General features: G+C 34.9%; 7 protein-coding genes, 8 non-coding genes and 1 pseudogene across 18 annotated transcripts; 6 read left to right on the top strand and 10 right to left on the bottom strand.

The window, feature by feature from the left end:
• The first annotated feature begins 211 nt into the window (after positions 1-211).
• On the top strand, positions 212-3,238 carry cyp-34A8 (CYtochrome P450 family). Its single transcript, NM_071701.6, has 6 exons — positions 212-307; positions 350-1,031; positions 1,081-1,197; positions 1,243-1,453; positions 2,714-2,986; positions 3,034-3,238. Exons 1-6 carry the CDS (start codon positions 226-228, stop codon positions 3,166-3,168), a joined length of 1,500 nt encoding a protein of 499 aa, NP_504102.2. The 5' UTR covers positions 212-225; the 3' UTR covers positions 3,169-3,238.
• B0213.18 lies at positions 1,108-1,213 on the bottom strand. The gene has a single exon (NR_001520.1). It is a non-coding gene; the product is annotated as a small nucleolar RNA B0213.18 (small nucleolar RNA).
• On the bottom strand, positions 2,332-2,397 carry B0213.25. Its single transcript, NR_068684.1, has one exon. It is a non-coding gene; the product is annotated as an Unclassified non-coding RNA B0213.25 (non-coding RNA).
• Positions 3,239-4,219: 981 nt separating the features above from the next.
• cyp-34A7 (CYtochrome P450 family) lies at positions 4,220-6,354 on the top strand (the record flags this gene model as incomplete). Its single annotated transcript, NM_071700.3, has 7 exons — positions 4,220-4,301; positions 4,348-4,723; positions 4,938-5,243; positions 5,296-5,412; positions 5,462-5,672; positions 5,822-6,094; positions 6,141-6,354. 7 exons carry the CDS (start codon positions 4,220-4,222, stop codon positions 6,273-6,275), a joined length of 1,500 nt encoding a protein of 499 aa, NP_504101.1. The 3' UTR covers positions 6,276-6,354.
• On the bottom strand, positions 5,324-5,428 carry B0213.23. The gene has a single exon (NR_068683.1). It is a non-coding gene; the product is annotated as a small nuclear RNA B0213.23 (small nuclear RNA).
• A 345-nt stretch (positions 6,355-6,699) lies between the features above and the next one.
• Positions 6,700-9,875, top strand: cyp-34A6 (CYtochrome P450 family; the record flags this gene model as incomplete). 3 transcript variants are annotated; one of them, NM_001269102.3, is made up of 7 exons in its annotated part: positions 6,700-6,927; positions 7,690-8,065; positions 8,127-8,432; positions 8,483-8,599; positions 9,092-9,302; positions 9,349-9,621; positions 9,665-9,875. In NM_001269102.3, 7 exons carry the CDS (start codon positions 6,846-6,848, stop codon positions 9,794-9,796), a joined length of 1,497 nt encoding a protein of 498 aa, NP_001256031.1. The 3 variants fall into 3 exon arrangements, with proteins under 3 accessions (NP_001256031.1, NP_001380106.1, NP_001317794.1); NM_001392497.1 differs by lacking the exon at positions 6,700-6,927 and having other exon boundaries at positions 7,688-8,065; positions 9,665-9,869; NM_001330821.3 differs by lacking the exon at positions 6,700-6,927 and having other exon boundaries at positions 7,779-8,065; positions 9,665-9,796.
• 21ur-12305 lies at positions 8,241-8,261 on the bottom strand. Its single transcript, NR_068682.1, has one exon.
• On the bottom strand, positions 8,511-8,615 carry B0213.22. Its single transcript, NR_068681.1, has one exon. It is a non-coding gene; the product is annotated as a small nuclear RNA B0213.22 (small nuclear RNA).
• Positions 9,876-10,326: 451 nt separating the features above from the next.
• On the top strand, positions 10,327-12,334 carry cyp-34A5 (CYtochrome P450 family). Its single transcript, NM_071698.4, has 7 exons — positions 10,327-10,434; positions 10,481-10,856; positions 11,029-11,334; positions 11,389-11,505; positions 11,550-11,760; positions 11,814-12,086; positions 12,135-12,334. Exons 1-7 carry the CDS (start codon positions 10,353-10,355, stop codon positions 12,267-12,269), a joined length of 1,500 nt encoding a protein of 499 aa, NP_504099.1. The 5' UTR covers positions 10,327-10,352; the 3' UTR covers positions 12,270-12,334.
• B0213.21 lies at positions 11,417-11,521 on the bottom strand. Its single transcript, NR_068680.1, has one exon. It is a non-coding gene; the product is annotated as a small nuclear RNA B0213.21 (small nuclear RNA).
• A 240-nt stretch (positions 12,335-12,574) lies between the features above and the next one.
• On the bottom strand, positions 12,575-13,996 carry str-247 (Seven TM Receptor; the record flags this gene model as incomplete). Its single annotated transcript, NM_071697.5, has 5 exons — positions 12,575-12,743; positions 12,787-13,093; positions 13,147-13,420; positions 13,595-13,673; positions 13,723-13,996. The coding sequence occupies 5 exons, from the start codon at positions 13,994-13,996 to the stop codon at positions 12,643-12,645; spliced, it is 1,035 nt and encodes a 344-aa protein (NP_504098.2). The 3' UTR covers positions 12,575-12,642.
• Positions 13,997-15,937: 1,941 nt separating this feature from the next.
• On the bottom strand, positions 15,938-18,012 carry dach-1 (CYtochrome P450 family). Its single transcript, NM_071696.3, has 7 exons — positions 17,888-18,012; positions 17,467-17,842; positions 17,190-17,313; positions 16,962-17,143; positions 16,792-16,908; positions 16,535-16,745; positions 15,938-16,482 (listed from the first exon to the last, which is right to left on the bottom strand). Exons 1-7 carry the CDS (start codon positions 17,967-17,969, stop codon positions 16,072-16,074), a joined length of 1,503 nt encoding a protein of 500 aa, NP_504097.1. The 5' UTR covers positions 17,970-18,012; the 3' UTR covers positions 15,938-16,071.
• On the top strand, positions 16,776-16,883 carry T09H2.2. The gene has a single exon (NR_131684.1). It is a non-coding gene; the product is annotated as a small nucleolar RNA T09H2.2 (small nucleolar RNA).
• Positions 18,013-19,082: 1,070 nt separating the features above from the next.
• srz-89 lies at positions 19,083-20,670 on the bottom strand (annotated as a pseudogene). The gene is made up of 5 exons: positions 20,527-20,670; positions 20,197-20,354; positions 19,875-20,151; positions 19,369-19,536; positions 19,083-19,313 (listed from the first exon to the last, which is right to left on the bottom strand). Coding segments are annotated over exons 1-5 (978 nt in total).
• Positions 20,671-20,990: 320 nt separating this feature from the next.
• Positions 20,991-22,682, bottom strand: cyp-35B3 (CYtochrome P450 family; the record flags this gene model as incomplete). The annotated part of the gene is made up of 5 exons (NM_071694.1): positions 20,991-21,122; positions 21,175-22,084; positions 22,129-22,261; positions 22,314-22,458; positions 22,503-22,682. 5 exons carry the CDS (start codon positions 22,680-22,682, stop codon positions 20,991-20,993), a joined length of 1,500 nt encoding a protein of 499 aa, NP_504095.1.
• On the top strand, positions 22,356-22,425 carry K07C6.17. The gene has a single exon (NR_068679.1). It is a non-coding gene; the product is annotated as an Unclassified non-coding RNA K07C6.17 (non-coding RNA).
• Positions 22,683-23,500: the final 818 nt, after the last annotated feature.

Below are 23,500 nucleotides of genomic sequence, written 5' to 3'. Positions count from 1 at the left end.
CCGTTCGCCGCATAGAATCATAGAACCACTTGCAGTGTGTGGTTTCTAACTTTCAATCAGAGACCACGCTTTTCTCCTATACTCTACTCAGATTTCGTACTCTCTGGGTTTTTCTCTTTTTCTTTCGTCGATTTTCGGCTTTCCTCACACACTCCCTCATTATCTGCCGTATATAAGGTGGCTGTCAAAAACATGGGTTGAAGTTTTTCTTTTTTCAGAGAAAAAATGTTACTGATACTAATTTTGTTGGCTGTTGCGGCAGTCCTGACTGCAAATCTTTGGCGTGCCAGACAAAAACTTCCGAAAGGTAAATTTCAAGGAATAATAATAATATTTGAATTGTTATAAGGACCAACTCCTCTCCCGCTCATTGGCAATTTCCATCAATTGTTCTACCTTTCTTGGAAAACTGGAAGTTTGGTGGCGGCATTCAATGAATTGAAAAAGCAATATGGAAAAGTTTTCACAGTCTGGATGGGCCCGAAGCCCAGTGTATACATCTGTGACTATGATATTGCTCATGAGACTCATGTCAAGAGAGCGAATATTTTTGGAACTCGATATTCAGTAGGTGGTATGGAATATATCAGAGAAGGTCGCGGAATCATTGGGTCGAATGGAGATTTCTGGTTGGAGCACAGAAGATTTGCTCTGATGACTTTGAGAAATTTCGGAGTGGGAAGAACAATTATGGAGGATAAAATAATGGATGAATATAGATATAGATTTAAAGACTTTAAAAGAACACATTTCAAAAATGGAGCAATCCAGGTAAATGCTTCATCAATTTTTGATCTACTCGTTGGCTCAATTATCAATCAATTGCTAGTTTCTGAGAGATTTGAGCAGGACGATCAGGAATTTGAAAAGCTGAAAACCAGTCTGGCAGAGGCACTCGAAAATATATCAATAATCGAAGGTTTTCTACCGCTTTGGGTTCTCAAATCTCCGTTAATGAAGTGGAGGACAAAAATAACATTCGCTCCGTTTGACTTTATTTTTGAATTGGGGAACAGAGGAATACAGCGAAGGTACTTTTTTAATCAATTGACAGAAAAAGTGAATTTCAAGAAATTTCAGAGTTGCTGCTATCGAAAATGGAACTCATACTCTCAGTGAAGAAGGCGACGATTTTGTAGACGCATTTATTGTAAAAATGGAGAAGGACAAGAAAGAAGGCATTGACTCTAGTTTTACGTATGTTCTCTCAATAATTCGAAAATTTTCTATTGCATGTTTTAGTCTCGAGACACTGGCTATAGATTTGTTTGATCTCTGGCAAGCGGGTCAGGAGACCACATCTACTACTTTGACCTGGGCGTGTGTGTGCTTGCTGAACCATCCAGAAGTTGTGGAAAAGCTCAGAAAAGAGCTGACAGAAGTTACCGGAGGAACACGTGGAGTCTCCCTTACTGACAGAACCAAGACACCATACTTGAATGCTAATATAAATGTAAGTATCATAAAATGCAATTTTTCACAGTTTCAAAAATTATTCATACCTACAATTACCTACAATTCTTTTGTTGCGAATTTTTTCTTCAGTCAAACATTTTTTAATTAAATTTCATTTCTTTTAATTTGAAGGGATGATAACGAACAAGATCAAAATATCTCCAAATTAGCAAATAGGGTCATCTCAAGTATTTCTTTTAAAGCTTTTTATGGCGGCTTGGTATTCAGAAAATCAACCATTTCAAACAATCTAAAATTTTGTAAACTTTCGTCTTGCAGTTGAATGACAAACTTGCAAAATCTGAGCTTGCCACTATTATAAGGATTTCTTTTCAACATTTTGAATAGCCATAAAGTTCTCACTTTTGAATTTATCAAAAGCAAAAAAATACCTGACTAGGGAAGTATTTCAACTTAATCTGAATGGAACCTATGCCATTTCGAAGAAGACCCTTTAAGTAGGCCCCTACAAAAAATTTAGCGGCAGAGGAGCACTTTGACCTGGAAAAAAGTCGCTCTGAAAATTTTTCTCTGCGTTCTCTCATTTTCCTATTTCTCACGTCCCTATATATTTAAGTAGATATCAAAGAGTCACGTTTTCTGGATTTTGTCATTTATTTCATTTACAAGAAAAATTGTCGTCACCGAGTGGTTAGCGAGTTTGATTAATATTTTTTAAGTCTGGGGTTCGACTCCGGGTGCCGATTTTTTCCAAAATTAGTTTTTGCAGTTCCGAAAAATCTCAAAAAATTTTTCATTTTGTAAAAACACCCAGTTTTGATCTTAAATAACTTTGACAACTTTTCTGAAATTTTTTTTTAAAATTATATTCACTGAAAAATTTTGCCATGGACCGGTTCAAAAAATTTCAGATTTTTTCGAAAATTTTTAAAAATTCCAAAAAAAATCCGAAATTCCGAACTCCGAAAAAATCCGAAAAAAATTCCGAGTGCTCTCCGGCCCCTGAGCATCCTAGAAATCATCTAAAATCTATAAAAATTCACGTTTGGAGCCATTTTACGGGCCTTGAAAGTTGTGAAAAAAATGTATTGAAAAGTTTTCAGAGCGACTTTTTTCAAGGTCAAAGTGCTCCTCTGCCGCTAAATTTTTTGTAGGGGCCTACTTAAAGGATCTTCTTCAAAATGGCATAGGTTTCATTCAGAAGTCCGGGATTAAGTTGAAATACTTCCCTTGTGAATAAAAAATTATAACACATTTAGGCAAATTCAGAAAAAAATATTACAATTTTTCATTTAAGGAGTTCCAACGCATTGCCTCAATTCTCAACGTCAACCTATTCCGAGTTCTCGAAGAGGACACAACGATTGATAGTCAGCCCGTACCAGCTGGGGCACTAGTCACAACCAATCTTTCTATGCTTCATACTGATGAGGAAATTTTCAAAAATCCTCAAGAATTCCGCCCAGAAAGGTTTATGGAAAATAATAACTTGGAGAAGAGATTGATACCATTTGGAATTGGTAAACGAGCATGCCCTGGTGAATCGTTGGCTAGAGCTGAGCTGTTTTTGGTAATTCGATTTACAATATGAAATTCAAAAAAACGTTAGTTTTTCAGATAACCGGAAACATGATCCTAGATTACGACCTAGAACCAGTTGGAACTCTTCCAAAAATTGAGACAACTACTCCATTTGCTCCAATGAAGAGACCACCAGTCTATGATATTCGCTTCGTTCCTCGATCTCAATAATCTGAATAAATCTTTTATTTTGTGCATGTGATAAATTATATTGTTAAAAATATATGAAGGTTTTCGGTCGAAATTGAAAATAGGAAAAATAAAAATACTTATTTTTTCAATTATCAGGCAACCGTAATTCAATAAACTGGGGTTTTGTCGATCAACATCAACCAAATCACATGTGATTTCTGATCAAGTTTAAAAAATAAAACAGATATTTTTTGAAGAAATTATACATAGAATTGAATGTGAAAAAATCTGATTAGATGGAGTCAATATGTTCGGCCGAGAATAGTCAAAATTGCATTAGTAAAACATTCAAAATAAATTTGAAATACCGTGTTTAGAAAACATAATGTGCAAACTAAAAGAGTAATTAAAGAAGGGTAGTTGGATGTGGGGAATTTCCTAAAAAATTGTAGTGCATATTTAAAAACTTTCTATTTTATCGAAAGACAAGTCTTTACAGTGTAAAAAAATTAGCTAGTATGCTACAAATTTTGGACAACCTCGCAAATTTTGGCAAATTTTGGCAGTTGAAGCAAATAATTTTTAAGCTAAAATAGAAAACATAAATATTAAATTTTGACATTTTTCAAAATTTTGAAAGCCCGTAAAATGTTTTCAAATGTAGTGTGAAGTTGGCTTTTTTTGGAGTAACTGTAATTTATAAAATAATACAAGCCAATCTAATTTACCATGTTCTCTCATTAATTTGAGTTATTACATAATTCAGTTTTTGTTGAAGGTATGCCTAGGCGCTTTTAGGACAAATAATTAAAGTTTTTAGAGAGTCATACTTATTATAAATTTACAAAATTACAGTCAATCAAAAGCAGAAACTTTCAAAGAAAACACCAAATAACACAACACAGCCAAAGTGTGGTCTGTACCCTCAACTTAGAGAAAGCATACTTTTTCTGCTGCTGCTGTCTTTTTGATTTTTTCTCTATGATGCGTCTCATTCTCCTCCTACCGATTAGTTAAAAATGTAGTTTCTGTGAGATGGTTCAGATATATAAGTTGGCGAACAACTCTAGTTTAGTTGCATCTAGAAACAATGCTTATAATTCTAATTCTAGTTGCAATTGCAGCTGTATTAACTGTAAATCTTTGGAGGGCTAGACAAAAACTTCCGAATGGTGGGTTTTAGATTTTAAGCTTTACTTAAATTAAAAATCTTTTCAGGACCTACTCCTTTACCTATAATTGGAAACTTCCATCAACTATTCTATAATGGATGGAAATATGGGGGACTTGTCGCAGGATTCGATCAGTTTAGAAAACAATACGGAAAAGTTTTCACAGTGTGGATGGGTCCAATACCTGCTGTACAGATTTGTGATTTTGACGTTGCCCATGAAACTCATGTCAAGAAAGCCCACACTTTTGGGCACCGGTACACCTTTGGCGCCATGGAATATATAAGAGAAGGAAAAGGAATTATCGGATCAAATGGCGATTTTTGGCTGGAGCATAGAAGATTTGCTCTGATGACTTTGAGAAATTTCGGTCTTGGCAGAAATATTATAGAGGACAAAATTATGGAAGAGTATCGATATCGGTAAGTTTACTAACAAGGTACTAACAAAAAAAAATTGAAAATTTGCTGTTCAAAGTTTTGCAAACGTATTATGAGTTTCGTAAACGTATAACCCTTGAAAAACAGCTGAAAACCGGTTTCGAACAACAATGTTTTAAATGAAAATCGCCCAAGTATTTCTAAACCTGTTCGTAGGAACACTTTCATTTTCATAATTATTCGTGTTCATTTCCAGATTTGAAGACTTCAAAAAGACTAATTTCAAAGACGGAGCAATTCAAGTAAATGCTTCATCGTTATTCGATCTTCTTGTTGGTTCCATTATTAATCAACTACTTGTATCTGAAAGATTTGAGCAGGACGATGAGGAATTTGAAGAACTTAAAACAAATCTTGCAATGGCACTGGAGAATGGTTCAATTATTGAGGGAGTATTGCCGCTGTGGATGTTGAAGTCTAGGTTCATGAAGTGGAGAACCAAGACTACATTTGCTCCATTTGATTTTGTTTTTGAAGTCGGGAAGAAGGGAATTCAAAGAAGGTATTTAACAACAACAAAAAAATACAGTTCAAATTTTATTTTTTGATCTCAGAGTTGCTGCTATTGAAAATGGAACTCATACTCTCAGTGAAGAAGGTGACGATTTTGTGGACGCATTTATTGTTAAGATGGAGAAAGATAAGAAAGATGGAATTGACTCTAGTTTTACGTATGTTCGGTTAACCATATTTTTTGCTGATTTGTAATGTGTGTTTTAGTCTCGAGACACTTGCCGTCGACTTGTTTGATTTGTGGCAGGCTGGTCAGGAGACCACATCGACAACTTTGACCTGGGCGTGTGCGTGCCTGTTGAATCACCCAGAAGTTGTGGAGAAGCTCAGAAAAGAGCTGACAGAAGTTACCGGTGGAGCACGTGGAGTCTCCCTTACGGACAGAACCAAGACTCCATATTTGAATGCTACTATTAATGTAAGTTTTATATACCGATTTTTTCCCCTTTTTATTTTTTTCGCAGCATAAAATAAACAATCCCAAACTGTTATTTTTTTGGAATTCTGATCTTACGGATTAAGAAAAACCACTTGAATTTCAATTCTTTTATTTCCATCTTTTTTCAGGAAGTTCAACGAATCTCATCAATTCTCAACGTCAACTTACTACGCATTTTGGAAGAAGATGCAGTAATTGATGGACACCCTGTGCCAGCTGGAACAGCTTTTACTACCCAGCTTGCCTTGCTACATACTGACGAGGAAACGTTCAAAAATCACAAAGAATTCATTCCGGAAAGATTCCTTGAAAATAATAACTTAGAGAAGAGACTGATTCCATTTGGAATTGGAAAACGATCTTGCCCTGGAGAATCGCTCGCAAAAGCTGAGCTGTATTTGGTGAGTCAGAATGAATAAAAGTTAATAAATTATTGATATGTTTTAGATTATCGGAAATCTCGTCATAGATTTCGATTTGAAGCCAGTTGGGGCCATTCCAAAAATTGAAAGCCCAACACCGTTTTCTCCAGTGAAAAGACCTCCAGTTTATGATATCAGATTTATTTCTCGGGCCCATTGATTATTAATATTATTGTATTTCTGAATGTACCGTATTGTATTTCTACATATTGAATCAATAAATTGTTTTGTACAATAATTCTTTGGCTGAGACTGGTCGGACAAATTCAATGCAAGCCTGCAAACTTATTAGACTCTAATAGAAAATTTTCTCAAATTGGAACAATTATTCTATAATTCCTTGCCGGTTTTGCAGAAAAAATGTTTTTTTAAGAATTAAAAATTTTAATTATGTTCCAATTAAACCTACATCAATGCTCTAGAATTCTCCAAAACATCAAAAAAATTTGTTGACAAGATTGGAAAATCTGAAATATTTTTAATTTTTTAATATCAAACCCCCTTCAAATGCTACACAACTTAAAAATAAAAACAAAAAGTGTGGTCAACAACTTTCAAAGCGTAGAACACGCATTTTGTGTTGTGTGTCTTATTTCTTTTCTACCTCTTATCTATCGTCTCATTCGCGCGCTTTTCAATTTTGGGGGTAGGCTGAGTTAGTATAAGAAAAGTTAATAAAAAATATTAGTTTCTAATTTTCGAGTTTCTAATCTAGCAGTATTTTAAAATAATGCTATTCATCCTAATTCTGACTGCAACAGTATTAATATTAACTGTTAATATTTGGAGGGCATGGCGAAAACTACCAAATGGTAAGTTTTATTCAAAGTTTTTGGGATATTTTTTAACTTTTCAAAGCTTTCAAACAATTATAGCCTAAAAACTAATATCTCAACAAAAAAAAATTCAAAATACGAATATTTGATAATGATAATTTTATTCCCGCCGTTTGTGGAATATGTGTTCTAATATGATATATTTACGTGAAAATTTTTTGCAGTCTTTATCAATGGAGCATGATTGCTAAAATTCATTTTACTTATTATCAAAAAATAACAATCGCACACGCCACGTGGCTTTTGTTTTTTATTTATTTTTTATTTACGCTCCTCCCACAACTTTATTTTAACAGAGAATTTAAAAATTGAACTAAAGGTCAAACATGGGAGGAGCCTAAATAAAAAACAAATAAAAAACAAAATCCACGTGGCGTGTGCGATTGTTATTTTTTGATAATAAATTTATATTTTAAAAAAAGTGTTGCTTTTTTTTGGACAAGTTCTAGATATATTGTTGTTGTTGTTTTCCTATTGTTTTTTTTTTGTGGTGCCAGAGTGTCTCATTTTGGATTGATCTAAGTAGATCTACAAAAAATGCGGGAGAAGAGACGCAGAGTTCTCAACTAACTTCGCATGGTTAAGAACGTGCTGGCGTCATATTTTTTCGGGAAAAAAATTCCCGCATTTTTTTATAGATCAAACCGTAATAGGACAGCCTGGCACCACTTGACAACATAACGAGTTACTATTTTATGGCCTAGGCCAAACTGACCCAACATAAAGTATCTTATTCAGGACCACTTCCAATTCCCCTCATTGGAAATTTCCATCAATTATTTTACTATGCCTGGAGATTCGGAGGAATTGTTGAGGGAATAAAAGAAATGAAGAAGCAATATGGAAAGGTTTTCACGTTATGGATGGGTCCACTGCCAATGGTGAATATATGTGATTATGATATTGCCTACGAAACACATGTCAAAAGAGCAAACATTTTTGTAAATAGATATATACATGGAGCCACAGAGTATATCAGAGAAGGGAGAGGAATTATTGGATCAAATGGTGATTTTTGGTTGGAACATAGAAGATTCGCGCTTACAACTTTTAGAAATTTTGGAATTGGGAGGAACATTATAGAAGGCAAAATTATGGAAGAATATAATTATCGGTGAGTAAATAGTTTTTTTTTGTAACAAATGATTTTTTTTTTTGGAAATGTAAGAGTTTAGATTTGAGGATTTCCACGAGACTCATTTCAAAAATGGAGCTATTCAAGTCAGCGCCTCTATGTTTTTTGATCTACTTGTCGGATCCATTATCAATCAATTGTTGGTCTCTGAAAGATTTGAGCAAGACGATAAAGAGTTCGAAGAGCTGAAAACAAAACTTACAATGGCATTGGAAAACAGTTCAATTATTGAAGGTGTAATGCCTTTATGGCTGTTAAAGTCGAAATTTATGAAATGGAGAACCAAGACAACATTTGCCCCATTCGATTTTATTTATGAGGTCGGACAAAAAGGAATTCAAAGAAGGTATTTAACAGAAAAAAAAATACCGTTCAACTATTATTTTTTTCTTGCAGAGTTGCTGCTATTGAAAATGGAACACATGTTTTAAGTGAAGAAGGTGACGATTTTGTAGACGCATTTATAATTAAAATTGAGAAGGATAGTAAAGAAGAAGTCGAGTCAACTTTCACGTACGTTCTCAAATTATGAATCTACCGTATTTTCCCGTAATTAGTAATACATCTTATATTCACAAGTGAAAGTCCAAAATTTTCATTATCAAATTGTTGGTTTTTCAATGTGTCAAAAATATATTATTTCAGTTTTTAGGTTTTTCATTTTTCGAAATTTCCAAAAACAACTTGAAGTTTCGGACTTTTTAAAACTTTTTTGCAGGCTCAACATTGTAAAAAGTTCAAGCTCCAAATTATCCAAATATTTTTTTCAAATCAGAACTAGAAATGTAGTCTAAAACTAAAGTAAATAATTGCCGCTTTTTGACAGTAACTTTTAGAAATTATTAACATTTTTGAAAAGTTTCACAAGGGTACTTGATGATAGGAATGATTTTAACAATTTTCTTTGTTGAATTTAAATTTGAAAAACTTAGTTTTCATTGGGTAAAACTTGGTAACTTGGTAACGAACAATTAATTCGCAAATAATAAAAAATGTGTCTTTCAGCCTCGAAACACTTGCTGTGGACCTGTTTGATCTCTGGGTAGCCGGACAAGAAACAACATCCACTACGCTTTGTTGGGCATTTGTTTGCCTGATGAATTACCCAGAAGTTGTCGAGAAGCTTAGAAATGAACTAACAGAAGTCACTGGAGGAATGCGTAGTGTTTCATTAGCCGATAGATCAAGTACATTATACCTGAATGCTACTATAAATGTGAGCTCGTATCTTCTATTGTGAACAACTACTCAAATATTTTTAGGAAATTCAGAGAATCGCTTCCATACTCAATGTCAATCTCCCACGTGTTCTTGAAGAAGATGCTCTAATTGACGGAGTACTTGTGCCAGCGGGCACAGCATTCGCCACTCAACTTTCCGCCATGCACACTGACGATGAGACTTTCAAAAACCATAAAGAGTTCAATCCCGAAAGATTTATGGAAAACAATAACTTGGAGAAAAAACTGATTCCATTTGGAATCGGAAAACGTTCCTGTCCCGGTGAATCTTTGGCAAGAGCCGAGCTATATTTGGTTAGTTTGAACTTAAATTTTCTGTCAAAACTTAACATTTTAGATCATTGCAAACATTGTCATGGAATACGAAATAGAACCAGTTGGCGCTACTCCGAAAATGAAGACCCCAACGCCGTTCTCGTTACTGAAACGACCACCATCATATGAAATTCGATTTGTAAAACGTTCTTAATAGTCTTCGACTGTTTTCCAATTGTAGTTTAGATAAGAAAAAAACCAATAAATAGTTCAGTTTTGGACAAAAATGGCCCTATGTAAGTGCTCCAAGCATGTAGTATCTGAGACATTCTATCGAAACCGAAAGGTAACTTTGCATGCTGAATTTTACCAGAAAAACATTTTTCTAATGAAAAAATCTGGGAAAACCCAGTATCTGAATTTGTGGATTTCATAAAGAACACCTCGACATCTCACGAGCCAATTTATGAATATTTCTTTTCATAATTCTAGCAGACCCAGGTTATGCCCACTTTTTTGATATAATGTTTCAACATTTATTTTAAAATCTTCATAACTATTTTTGAAAATACGAAAAATAAACTTCACAAAAATCGTTGTCAACACAAACCACAAAATTTCTTTCTCTAATTCTCTTTTTTTCAATGTAATTTTCATTTTCTGTTCCCTGTTGTGTCACTTTAACTTTGAACAAATAAAATGAAGAGTGATTAGAAGAAAAACATATAAGAGTGGATAGAAAACGATTTTTGTCAGTCAATTAAATCAAAATGTTTCTAATTTTAATTTTAACCTCAATTCTGACGTATTTTTCAATTAATCTCTGGAGAGGCAGACGAAGGAACCCGAAAGGTTTGTGTAGAAAATTTTGGAAACCAATTTTTTTTTTAACTTTCAGGTCCGTTACCTCTGCCACTAATTGGAAACTTACATCAACTCATTTATAATTCATGGAAAACTGGTGGAATGGTAGCTGGTTTCCAGGAATTTAAAAAACATTACGGAAAATTCTTCACGCTATGGTTTGGTCCTATTCCCATAGTTTTCATTGCCGACTATGACATTGCCTATGAGACTCATGTGAAAAGAGCCAACGTTTTCGGGCACAGGTTCACTATTGGAGGAATGGATTATATCAGAGAGGGTCGGGGAATTGTTGGATCAAACGGAGATTTTTGGCAGGAACATCGGCGGTTTGCACTGACTACACTGAGGAATTTTGGTGTGGGGAGAAATATTATGGAGGATAAGATAATGGATGAGTATAGATACAGGTTTGTGGATTCGATTTTTTTTTTGGAATTTAGGAGCACAAAAACTAGATTAACAAATGTCAAAAATTCAATTATTGGTTAAAAAATTGGAATTATATAATATGTAGGAACACTTCCAAATTCCTGGAAAAAACCATCAACAAAGTTACCCAAAAAAAAATTTTTTTTACAGAATTCAAGACTTCTCAAAAACTCACGGTAAAAACGGAGTTATCGAGGTGAATGCTACAACAATGTTCGACCTACTTGTCGGTTCTATTATTAACCGTATGCTAGTTTCTGAACGATTTGAGCAGGGAGATCAGGATTTTGAAAAGCTAAAAATGTACCTTACAAAGGCTCTGGAAGAACTCTCAATTTTTGATTCGTTCACACCTTTGTGGCTGTTAAAGTCAAGAATTCTAAGATGGCGAACTAAAGTTACGATGGCTCCATTCGATTTTGTGTATGAACTTGTCAAGAATGGAATTCAGAAAAGGTTATTTTTATTTTGAATCAAAAAATTTATACGACAAAAATCAGCTAATTTCAGAACAAGCGAAATTAAAAATGGAAGCCACGTCATAAGTGAGGAGGGTGATGATTTCGTCGACGCATTCCTGATTAAAATCGAGAAAGACAAAAAGGAAGGGATCGACTCCACTTTCACGTAACGTTTCGTAAATTTTAATTGATCTTACTATAAGGATTCAGACTGGAAACCTTAGCTATTGACCTGTTCGACTTGTGGCTAGCTGGACAGGAGACAACTTCAACGACCTTGACGTGGGCAGGCACGTGCCTTCTGAATCATCCAGAAGTTGTAGAGAAGCTGAGGAAAGAGCTGATTCAAATAACTGGTGGAACTCGTAGTGTATCGTTGACTGATCGAGCACAAACTCCTTATTTGACTGCGGTTGTTAATGTGAGTCTCTGAAGTTTTAGGGGTTTGATGTTCGAGATCACATCACGTTTTAGGAGGTTCAAAGAATATCTTCAATTCTAAATGTAAACATTTTCCGTCAACTCCAAGAAGACTCTCATATCGACGGACAACCAATCGCGTCTGGTTCAGTCGTGACAACTCAACTTGCAATGATTCACACTGATGAAGATTTGTTCAAAGATCATACTAAATTTGATCCGGAAAGATTCATCGAGAATAATAATTTGGATAAAAAGCTGATACCATTTGGAATTGGGAAACGATCATGCCCCGGAGAGTCGTTGGCTAGAGCCGAGCTGTATTTGGTAATTGAACCTCATTTAAAGCTCAAAAAAATGTTATGTTGTTTTTAGATAATTGGAAACTTGGTTTTGGACTTCAACTTGGAAGCAGTCGGAGTTAAACCAGAGATCAAGACTTCTACGCCGTTTGGATTGATGAAAAGGCCTCCTAATTATAATATCAGATTGATTCCGGTTTCTCATTAAAGTGTGATTTTTCATATTCTTTTACTCTACAATGCTTAATAAAAATTAATAAAAATTAATAATTTAATAAAAGCAAAACAGAAGGTGTAAATTGACATCTTGTTGATTTTGAAAATTTTGAAGCAGTTGACATCTTGCGAGTCCATTCCTGACAGCCACATTCCAAATAAAAATTTTCAAGAAAATTTATCTCAATTTCAAGGCTTTATCTTCAAATATTTATTAATCACGGGTAGCTCTAAATTTTTTTCTAAAATTTTAACAAAATACAAATTATCAAAATTATCAACAAAAAAAGGGAGTTCTCATTCTTAAGAGTATTCATTTTAACGAACAATTTTTAAAAAATTAAATTCCACCGCAATCTTCATATTCAATTTACAACAATTGCAGCAGCTCTTGGTCGCATTTCCAGTTTATGATTTGAGTCAGTTTTATGGCTGGAAGTCGTAGACAGTATGCATCCGAAAAATTCTGAAAATGTACGTGAATTTCTGAAAATAAAATTTTTCGTTACCTGTAATAGCCTGGCGGTAGCTTCGGATAATGAAAAAGTTTGGGAGTGGATCCAGCATTGGGAACAAGAAAATTGAGAAAGTAGGGAGCTGTCCGAAGAGTTGAATGGAATTACCGAAAATTGAGACAAGGAACCCAAAACTTGCAGGAATATGCATTAAGATAACTGGGATGAGGGTTTGAAATACAAGGGCGTAGAACAGTTGAGATTGGAGGGATTGGTCCAGGGAGGATCTCATTGAAGTCATTGATTTGATGTTCTTGTAGATGGAAATGCCGCAGTAGAAGACTGTTGAAAAACTGAGACTCTGAAACATTAGAGTCTAAAGATAATAGTTCAAGTTAAAATCTAGTCACTCACAATGAGTAGAATCATAACTCCAGTAGTTCCAACTACATCCCAATTCATCCGGAGAACGCCTTTCTCGTCTTGAACTTGAAAACATGGGCCCGAGTAGCTTATTTCGGTAAGTTGTAAGTTTCTTGGTTTCAAATATTCCACGTCAAGAAAAATATCGGCCTGAGGAATTGGGTGATATGAACTGTGGAGGAAACTCCAGGCGACGCCCATGCAAAGTGTGAACCCAATTAGGCCAAGAACTTTTAAAAGATGATGGGTTTTGATGAACTGGCTTCTGGAATGAAGACAGAGATTAACTTTTTAAGCGTGCGTGCCATTTAAAAACTGATAAAGTTTGATCAATTTCGCTCTGTAAAAAGTTGAAGCGGCAGACATCTCACGGGTTCCATTTGGACTAGAATTTTGAGACGGATTTTACCCCAAGTTGGCCAAAGTTTGCACAACTCACCCAGTCATAACTAGGTATCTATAGACAAAATGAATAGCGAAAATCGCCATGGACATCCCGAAAAGACTGCCGAAGATAACTGAAAATCAAGTGATAAACTTCAAGCACCCAAACTTTCACAAACTTACTCAAAGCGCATTGCAATAAAAAATTTGGCAAAACTGTCAATCGCTTTTCAATAATTATCAAAAACACGTAGTCTTTGCTGAATATCTCCGGGATCGTCGAAAAGTCTAGCAGGGAGTACAGGGTTTCAAAAATCGAGATGTACATCATCAAAAACTTGTAGTTGCCCAACTTTTTTGGGGATCTATACAAGATCAGTAGCGCCAGAATGGAGTTGTTAAAAATTCCAAAAAACGCGCAAGTTCGTTGAAAAATTTCACGAGAGCTTGAGAACATTTTCACACCGTTTTTTTTTGCGTCAAGACTGATCGTTAGATTGGCACAGGTTTATATTCTGAGAATCTAGTTTGACAATCACTTCCCGGCACATTTCTTGTACCACCGTAATAAAGCATCAATTTCCGGGAGGGTGTCACATGGGTCTGGCGAAAAAATTGTGTTCTTGTCAGACTGGCTATTTCCTTTGTAAAGCTCTCTGATTGGAAGTGGTTGTCTCCTTTGTGTACAAACCAGAATGAACACTTGATATTTATTTGTGTTTTTTTTGAGAGTTCAGAAAATGATAGAACGAACAACGCCGGCCAAAATTATATACGGTTTTGCGGTGATTTTCTTGCGTTGTTCAAACCAGGGGTGGGCGGCAAACGATTTTTCCTGCAATTTGTCAAATTCCAATCCGGCAAACCAGCGAATTGCCGATTTGCCGAATTTGCCGAACAGCAATTGGCTCGCACCTTAACTTTCTAAGTGTTTGAGCAACTCAAGCATATAACCACAAGACCGAATTCAGTTTTTGGCTGTACCTTCTCTTGATTTCTCCACTTTCAAAAATAGCTATGCGAAATGAATATCAAGTGTTCATTTGGGTTTTACAACAAAAAAAAACCACTAGTGTTAAGCTTTAGACATGTCTGATGAGAACACAATATTTCCTCGGAAATTGATGTTTTATTACGATGGTACAAAAGATGTGCCGGGAAGTAATTATTTAAGAAAGATTCTCAGAACTGGTTTTTATGCCGGGTTGTCTGTGACGATATTAGTCTTAATAACAAAAAATAACAGAAAGTGCTCGGGGTCTCCGGAACTATGTATTATTTCAACGAACTGAGTTATTTGGAATTTTCAATAATTCGATTGTGTCACCGGTTTTGTATAGATCACCAACAAAACTGAGCAACTACAATTTCTTGCTTTCTGCTAGACTTTCAAAGATCCCGGAGATTTTCAGAAAAGACTATATACAGTGTCGGCCAAAAGTATATGCGTTTTGTGTGTTTCAGTGATTTTTCAAAATTTTCAAACAAGTATAACTCTGAAACTATACGTTTCGGCAAGAAAAGTTGAACTAACAAAATGTTGCTCTCAATGTTTCCTACACGATGACATATTTATTAGGGTTGGGCAATAATCAATGTCAATAGATACAGCGCCCGACATCTCGCGAGTAAATTTTTGACAACTTTTCGTAAAACGCTTGTAGTTCAAGAACTAGACATTTTCATGAAAAAAGTTTTAGTAATAAAATGAACCATATTGAATAGTACATTGCTTGCATATAACCATTTTGTCTACAAATGGTCAGCATTTCAGATATCAACGTTCGAAATAACCTACTGATAGTCAAGATTAAACATGTTTCATAAAGATGGTGGAAAATTTTTTTCCACATTGTTTTTCAGTTCGAATGTGAATTAAATTTTATTGCTACATTGGTTACTTCAGATACATATAAAAAAAATGATTTTTGAAAAAACGTATCCCACTTTTTGAACATATGTGCAAAACGACCACTTGGGAGAGGCCAGTTTTAACGTCAATATCTGAGCTGCTGGCCACTTGTGGACTAAATAGTTAGATGCAAACAATGGACTATTCAATGCGGCTTATTTTATTACTAAAACTTTTTTCATGAAAACGTCTAGTTCTTGACATACAAGCGTTTTACGAATAGTCGTCAAAAATTGACACGCGAGATGTCGGACGCTGTATCTATTGACATGGTTATTGTACAATCCTAATAAAAACGTCATCGTGTAGGCAACATTGAGAGCAACAATTTGTTAGTTTAACTTTTCTTGCCGAAATGTCTAGTTTCAGAGTTATACTTGTTTGAAAATTTTGAAAAATCACTGAAAAACAAAACGCATTTACTTTTGGCCGACACTGTAGCTTTGATAATCATTCATTATTTCATTAGTCAACTTTCGTATTTTTCAAAATTTTAACTCAGTTGTGATCTATGTCCAAAAGTTTATCAAATTTACAACACAGTAGTTCAAATCAAAGGAATTATCTTGTTTCGCCGACAAGAACATGATCAATTACAAATGTCAATTAAGGAAGTCACTTCACGCGTGATGAACAGGTACAAATCGCAGACTATAGACTGGTGGCCGCTTCATAATTCCGCATGGTGACGTCGTCTTGATTTGAGGAACTTCTCCGATCGGCTGAAGATCATAGTCCAAGATCATATTTCCGGTTACTAAGTAGAGCTCAGCTCGAGCCAATGATTCTCCGAGGCATGCACGTTTTCCGATTCCAAATGGGATCAGCTTCTTCTCCAGGTTATTATTCTCCAAAAAGCGCTCCGGCCGGAATTCGGTGTGATTTTGAAACAGATTCTCGTCAGTATGAATTAAAGATAAATGTGTGGTCAGAGCGGTTCCTGCAGCAATAGGTTGTCCGTTGACAGTTGTATCCTCGGATGTTTGACGGAAAATGTTCACGTTGAGAATTGAAGCAATTCGTTGAACTTCCTAAATTTTTTCAAAAATACATAAATTGGTTGAGAACTAAAAAATCTCTCACATTAATAACAGCATTGAGATAAGGCGTTGAAGTTTTGTCAGTCAATGAAATACTCCGATGCCCTCCAGTCAAATGGACCAGCTCTTCTCGTGCAATTTTCACAACTTCCGGATGGTTCAGAAGACAGGCGCAGGCCCATGATAGAGTTGTAGAAGTGGTTTCTTGGCCAGCAATCCACAGGTCGTACATATCGATAGCCAAAGTTTCTAGGCTGGAAATATAATTTTTGATGAAAGATTTACAGAAAAATTACATACGTGAATGTAGAATCGACGCCTTCTCTTTTATCTTTCTCGATTTTATTGATATAAGTGTCCATAAAATCAGTACCGTCACCATCGATGACATGCTCACCACTTTCGATTTGTTCCATTCTAGAAAAATTATAATAAAAAAATTTTTTAGGTAGCACGTTTTTTTTCCTTACCTTCTCTGCACATTTCTTTGCGAAAGCCTATGAATCCAACTAAATGGACCTAAAATGTCATCCATTCTCCATTTCATCCACCACGCATTCATTATCCAATCTGGCAAAAATATATCCAAAACTCCAAACTTTTCCAGACCAATCGACAGGCTCTCTTTCAGTTTTTCAAATTCTGGGTCACCCTACAAACATATTTTTCAATTTGAGCATGACATTAAACTGCTAAACCTGTTCAAATCGTTCACTGATAAGAAGTTGATTGATAATACTGCCGATGAGGAGATCAAAAAACATTGATGAATTGGTTTCGATCGAGCTTTTGTTGTTGTTGCCGTTTCCGGTTTGAGCGAATCTGAATTGGAGTTTTTAAGAATAGGGTTTTCTCAAGTTGACTCACAGAAACAACATGTGCCTTTAAAATGGCGTACCAAATATTTTGCGAAATTACAATAAAATTTTTACGGTCCAACTTTGGCAAGTTTTGGAACGTTTTGGCAAGACTCACCTATATCTATATTCTTCCATAATCTTCTCCTCCATCAAATTTCTTCCCAATCCGAAATTCCTTAGAGTGGTCAGTGCAAACCGTCGATGCTCTTGCCAAAACTCTCCATTCGAAGCCACAATTCCTCTGCCCTCTCTGATATAATTCAGAGCTCCAACTGCAAATCGTGCTCCGAAAATATTGGATTTCTTGATATGAGTTTCATGGGCCAGGTCATAGTCAGAAATGTAGACTGTAGGGAGTGGGCCTATCCAAACAGTGAAAACTTTCCCGTAAGTTTGCTCCAACTGACGATAAGCTGACACAGCTCCTCCATGTTTCCAGTAAAGGTAAAAAAGTTGGTGTAAATTTCCAATTATTGGGATTGGAGTTGGTCCTAGAAATAATTAATGTTTAATTTAATTTTTATTTTTAGACTTACCATTAGGAAGATTTCTTCTTTTAATCCACTGATGAATTATCAAAATTGCCAGAACAGTAGTAAATAATAAAATTAGAAGCATTTCCTGGTAACTTGTTCGGAAAGTGAAACAGAATTTTCTTTTAAACTTTTGAACAATAAATGAAAAAATAAGGCGGACTTTTCGTGGTTCTTATCAGTTAATCATCACCGTACTCGCCTCTATTTCAAATTACAGACAAAAACAAATAGGAACTTGTCTTTTGATAATCGGAAGAAAAATTCCTTGTGATTCTAAATAAATGTCACTTTCAATTAAGATTTTTAGATTGTTTTCAGTTTTTGCTTTTTAAAACAATTTTAAAAAGTCAAAAAGAATTTAGAGTAATTTTTTTTTTACTCCCGTTATCTTCGTTCATTTTGATCTTACTAGGGAACCGTCAGAAGGTGCCCAGTGGACTTGCATATAAGACCTATGCCATTCGATAGCCCATGTCTTAAAACGGTTACTCGTGAATTTTTAGCTGCGAATCTCCAGAACCAAGCTCACAGTGAGCTCTCAAAGATCCTAAAATAGCACTGTAACAAAGCACTGTAACGATCAAAAGAAGCAATCTACCTAATTCATTTTGATTGCTCATATCTCCGTGGATAATTTTTTTACAGAAAAGTCATCAACTGATAAGTTGCTCATCTTTTTGTAAAGAACAAGTTTGTAGTTGAAAGTTTTCACCAAAAAATTTTTGTTTCAGATAAAATCATTAGAAAAGCAATAGCAGTATTAAACTATAAACAACAGCTACCGCACTTCACGCGATTCTATCTGAAACAACAATTTTTTTTGATAAAAACTTTCAACTACAAATTTGTTCTTTACAAATAGATCAACAACTTATTAGTTGATGACTTTTCTGTAAAAAATTTATCCGCGGAGATATGGGCTGCCAAAGTTAATTTCGAAAATTGGCCCTTCAATGCTTCGTTACAGTGCTATTTCAGGATCTTAGAGAGCTCGCCGTGAGCTTGGTTCTGGAGATTCGCAGCTAAAAATTCACGAGTAACCGTTTTAAGACATGGGCTATCGAATGGCATAGGTCTCATATGCAATTCCAATGGGCACCTTCTGACGGTTCCCTAGTTAGAGAATTCGGTGGGAAAATGAACAAAAGTGAAGTGTAATATTATCTACAATAACAATAATTTTTCAAAACTGCTATTACGTTATAGAAAACACTATTGGTGCTGAAATCGGGTGAACAGAACTTTCAGCTTTACCAAGCAACACTTTGACAAACGTCTTGAAGTGGAAATTGGTGAACAAAAAGTGTCGATTGCACCATAAATATGACAGCTGAATTATTAGTGGTGTTGTGAAACAATCGTATATATATACTCTTCCTATAATTTGGACAAAGTCGAGATCTTGAAATATATATGGCAAGGAGATCTGAATCCAAAATTTTTTGAACATTTAATCCAGTCTTTGCAAATGGGTTTACTACCGTTTTAAACGAAAATACCGAAACATTTTGCCAGAAAACATATTTATGAATATGAGCATGGTGCTGCGAATACATATCGGTGTTATTTATTTTTGTTTTCACAATTATTGGGGTGTAGATCAGTGGAGACATCATGGGAAGTAGTAAATTTAATATGAGCAATGTTACCTATAAATTAGATTTTTAGTGAAGTTTGATTGGCGCGTAAGCTGAAGACAATTTATTGTTGGCGCATTACTATGTCTGATGCTTAAACAAAGAAAAAATGAAAAATCCCAGTCAGCATGGCGGAAAATTAAGCGCGGGAATTCAAAAATCTTTCAGCCCCTTCTTTTTTTTTGCAAAATTTTAACATTAATTTTAAAAAAATAGAAAAAAAATTATATACATTTTCACAGTTGGATTTTGTATAATGGGACTGTATTTTGCCATTTATGTTGAAAAACTCACATACGCTACACAACCTTTCAAACCCACAAGTAATATCCCCAATCCAATCCACTTACCAAGTATAAAATCTGACCGGCATGCCAAACATTTTGAGGCAACTTATTATCAAATTTCGAAATTAAAAAACTAACAAAGTCTTTCAAAATGAAAAATATATAAATACGCTTAACATATTTTTGAATTGAGGTCTGCAGAAACAATAATCTCAATGAAACAAAAAATCGCAAGAAGTTTTGAATGGCTAGCAGGAATAATAAAACATGAAACACCTGCAGTGTTACAAAATAGACCAGAATGTGTAATATTATAGCGATACCAAAAATAATTATGACCCTGTAAAGAAGAGGTTCAAAAATCCCAAAAAAAAGTTGTACGTACCAAGCTGTAAAAAGTTGTTGTAAGGCAAATTTTTGCTTGAGAAGAGTACCAAAAAGAAGAAGCAAGCACATTACCACCACCAACATAATCAACATGAAAAAAGCAAAGTAAGCGATTTTTACCATTTTGTGAAATTGATTTACTATTAGCGGGAAACTCTGAAAGTTTGACTGAGATGAAATTTTTGTTGTGCTCATTCAGAGATTTTAGAACTTTTCTCCCGACCTTTAAGGTCGAATTTATTTTGTTGAGAAATGCTTATATTTTGGCTATTTTTCCGAAAGTTCTCAAAACATTCCAGTAATTTATGAAAACTGTTGTCACGCAAACCTCTTCCCCTTGCCTAATTTTGTGCACCTATATATGAAATGGAAGAGTTAGATATGATAATAACATCAAAAGAGTCAACCATGCCTCTGACGAAAAAATGAGTACATCGGGAAGATATTCGAAATTCGAAAGCGAAATGTTCATTATATGTATAAGCTGAATTGAAAATAACTAATTGCTGAGAAATTGCTAGACACGCAATAGAGCAACAGGTGAAGATGCGGGATCAAAAACGAAAGTCGCATAAAATAAAATTAATTGGAAATCGAGGAAACTTATATATTTTTTGAAGTTGAGCAGCGCCAGTGGAGAAATTGCTCTAATATACGCCCGTGGTACCACATCGTAAAAATTCAAAAAATTGTTCTAAATTTTATATGAATTTTTGAAAATTGGAAAAATCAAATTACACTAGGAATAACAAATTTTATTTTGAAGTTTGATTACCAGTACTAAAAAAATGATTACAACTTAACAAACTCTAATTCAACAGTTTTATCGGGCATTTTTCCGACACTATAAGGCAGCTTGTCATCTAAGGAAGGTAACGAGCCATGGGGTTTGATGTCATATCGGAGCAATAAGTTTCCAATCATCTGAAATTATTCGAGTTAATTAAGATTAATAAACTATTATAAGAATTCTTACTAAATACAATTCAGATCTGGCGATATTCTCACCGACGCATGATCGTTTTCCAATTCCAAATGGGATTATTTGATTAAGAAGTTTCCCGTTTTCAATAAATCTCTCCGGATAGAACTTGGAGGGATCCTTGAAGATATCGTTATTTACATGGAGAGCTCCAAGTTGGGAGGTGATAACTGCTCCGGCGTCAATTTCATAACCATTCACAATTGTCGGCTCATGAACAAGCCTCCAAAAGTTGACATTCAAAATTGAAGCGTGACGTTGAATTTCAGCAATCGTTGCATTTAGGTAATGAGTTTCAGCTCTGTCTTTCAACTGAAGTGGACGATAACCGTTTTCTGTAATCTTCATAATCTCCTCACGACACTTGCGCATAACCTCCGGATTGTTAACAAGTTGATTGAAACCAGAGACCAAAGTTGTCGCGGTAGTATCCTGTCCAGCTAGCCAAAGATCCGCAATAACCTGATTCAAACACCTCATCGTAAAGTGTGTAGGACCTCCAGTTTGTTCTTCCTGATCTATCTTTGCCAGGAAAGCTTCAACAAAATCCTGGGGATCTTCTGAACTAGGAGTGTATTCTCCTAGTTTCATCTTGTCATAGCGTTTTGAAGCTTCGCGAGATACATACTTAAGAACCTCCTCTTGAATTTCCACACTTCTAGCAAACCGTCCCGGGAAGAACGTCTTCAACACCCAAACTGGCACTGTCATATCAAATGTTGTAAAAATATCAGATGAGACATGAATTATTTTTTTGAGATGGAGAAATTCGTCCTTGTTATGTGCTTCAAATCGTTTTCCAACCAAGGTGCTATTGATAACACTGCCAACAGTTAGGTCAAAGAAATCAGAAATCTTTACAATTGTCTTTCCATTTACAGCATCCGCATCAATTTCAGCACATCTGGAAAAACCACAACCTAAAAAATATAATTCATTCAATCTTACCTTGCATTCAGCTCATCCAAAATTCTCTTCTCCATCAAATCCTTACCAACACCCATATTTCTGAACGCCAATAATGTGAACCCTCTCATTTCTGCCCACGAATCTCCATTTGCAGTGAGCAATCCTAGATTTTCTGGAAAAACATGTAACTTTTAATTTGTTGAGTGAAGAAAAAAAGTTCATACCACTGACATGAATAAAAATTGGCGGCAAAAGGCGGTCTTTGAACTTGTTTCCATTTTTCACAAAAACTTCTTGCGACGTTTCATAATCACAAATGCTCACATGAGGGATTGGGCCGAGCCAAATTGTAAATACATTTCCATAAGTCTAACAAATTATAGACTAAGAACTCCAATCAAAAAATAAATTACCTTTCTAAATAAATCAAGTGCTGGCACCATTCCCTCCGTCTTCCAGACATAATAAGCCACTTGAGGAATATTTCCGATTATGGGAAAAGCTATGGGACCCGGTGGGAGTTTTTTGGATAGTTGGTTTTGTCTGACTATCAGAAAAGTTAATAAGGTAGTGATGAAGATCAAAATAATCATTTTGAAATTGAGATAGTTAAACAGAACCTGCTATCTTTTATAAGGAAAGGCTACAAACAATGGAAGCAAGTAATTTAAAACTACAAAGCACGGTTCTTTAATAAAGGCGTACTTTGAGTTTTGATGTGTTGATTCCAAGAGGAAAGCGTAGATAACTACGGAATGGATGTATTCTATCTATCACTAGCACTGACTCGAAAAATTTCAAATTTAAAAGAGTAGGAAATATTGTATGAAGGTTCTAATAGATCCACTTCAAATTTATTTTTTTAAATTTAATTTTACAAATTAGATAGCTATTAAGCTACAATAATTTTAGAATGCTACAGTATCATCAGTAGGGAATCGCTTAAAAACGCTCTTATAATGCTGAAATGTATACAGGCATAATTTTCAAAAAAAAATTAAAATCGTTTATTTTTAATGTTAGAAATTTGTGCAAACATAGTTTTGACCGATTATAAGTTTGGCAGTGACCAAAAAAGTCGTATAAATACATTTTGTTTCAGTTTTCATACTTGCACATTCTAGGATTTCAAACCTGCATCTGAAACTTCTTCAAAAATTCCCAAATTCAAGGAAATTTGATAATTTCAAAATTGAAAATCTTTAAAAATCAAATAATATTCAAGTGTTTTTTTTTCGTATATATTATTTTGAATTAGTGTTATTACTTTAGACTGGAACTGTAACGCGGGTCGAACCTTCAGGCCTGTTTTAGATAAAGTCCCCTCTGGCACTACACTTTTCATTTTTCTAACGAAACCTTCTAAATGTCGAATTTTACTCTTCAGCTTCACGAAACATGATTTAGAAAA

The sequence above is a fragment of the Caenorhabditis elegans genome, chromosome V, assembly GCF_000002985.6.
Source record: "Caenorhabditis elegans chromosome V".
In the NCBI taxonomy this organism is placed as follows: domain Eukaryota; kingdom Metazoa; phylum Nematoda; class Chromadorea; order Rhabditida; family Rhabditidae; genus Caenorhabditis; species Caenorhabditis elegans.
The sequence above is the reverse complement of the archived record's forward strand: the minus strand, read 5'-3'. Positions and strand labels throughout refer to the sequence as shown.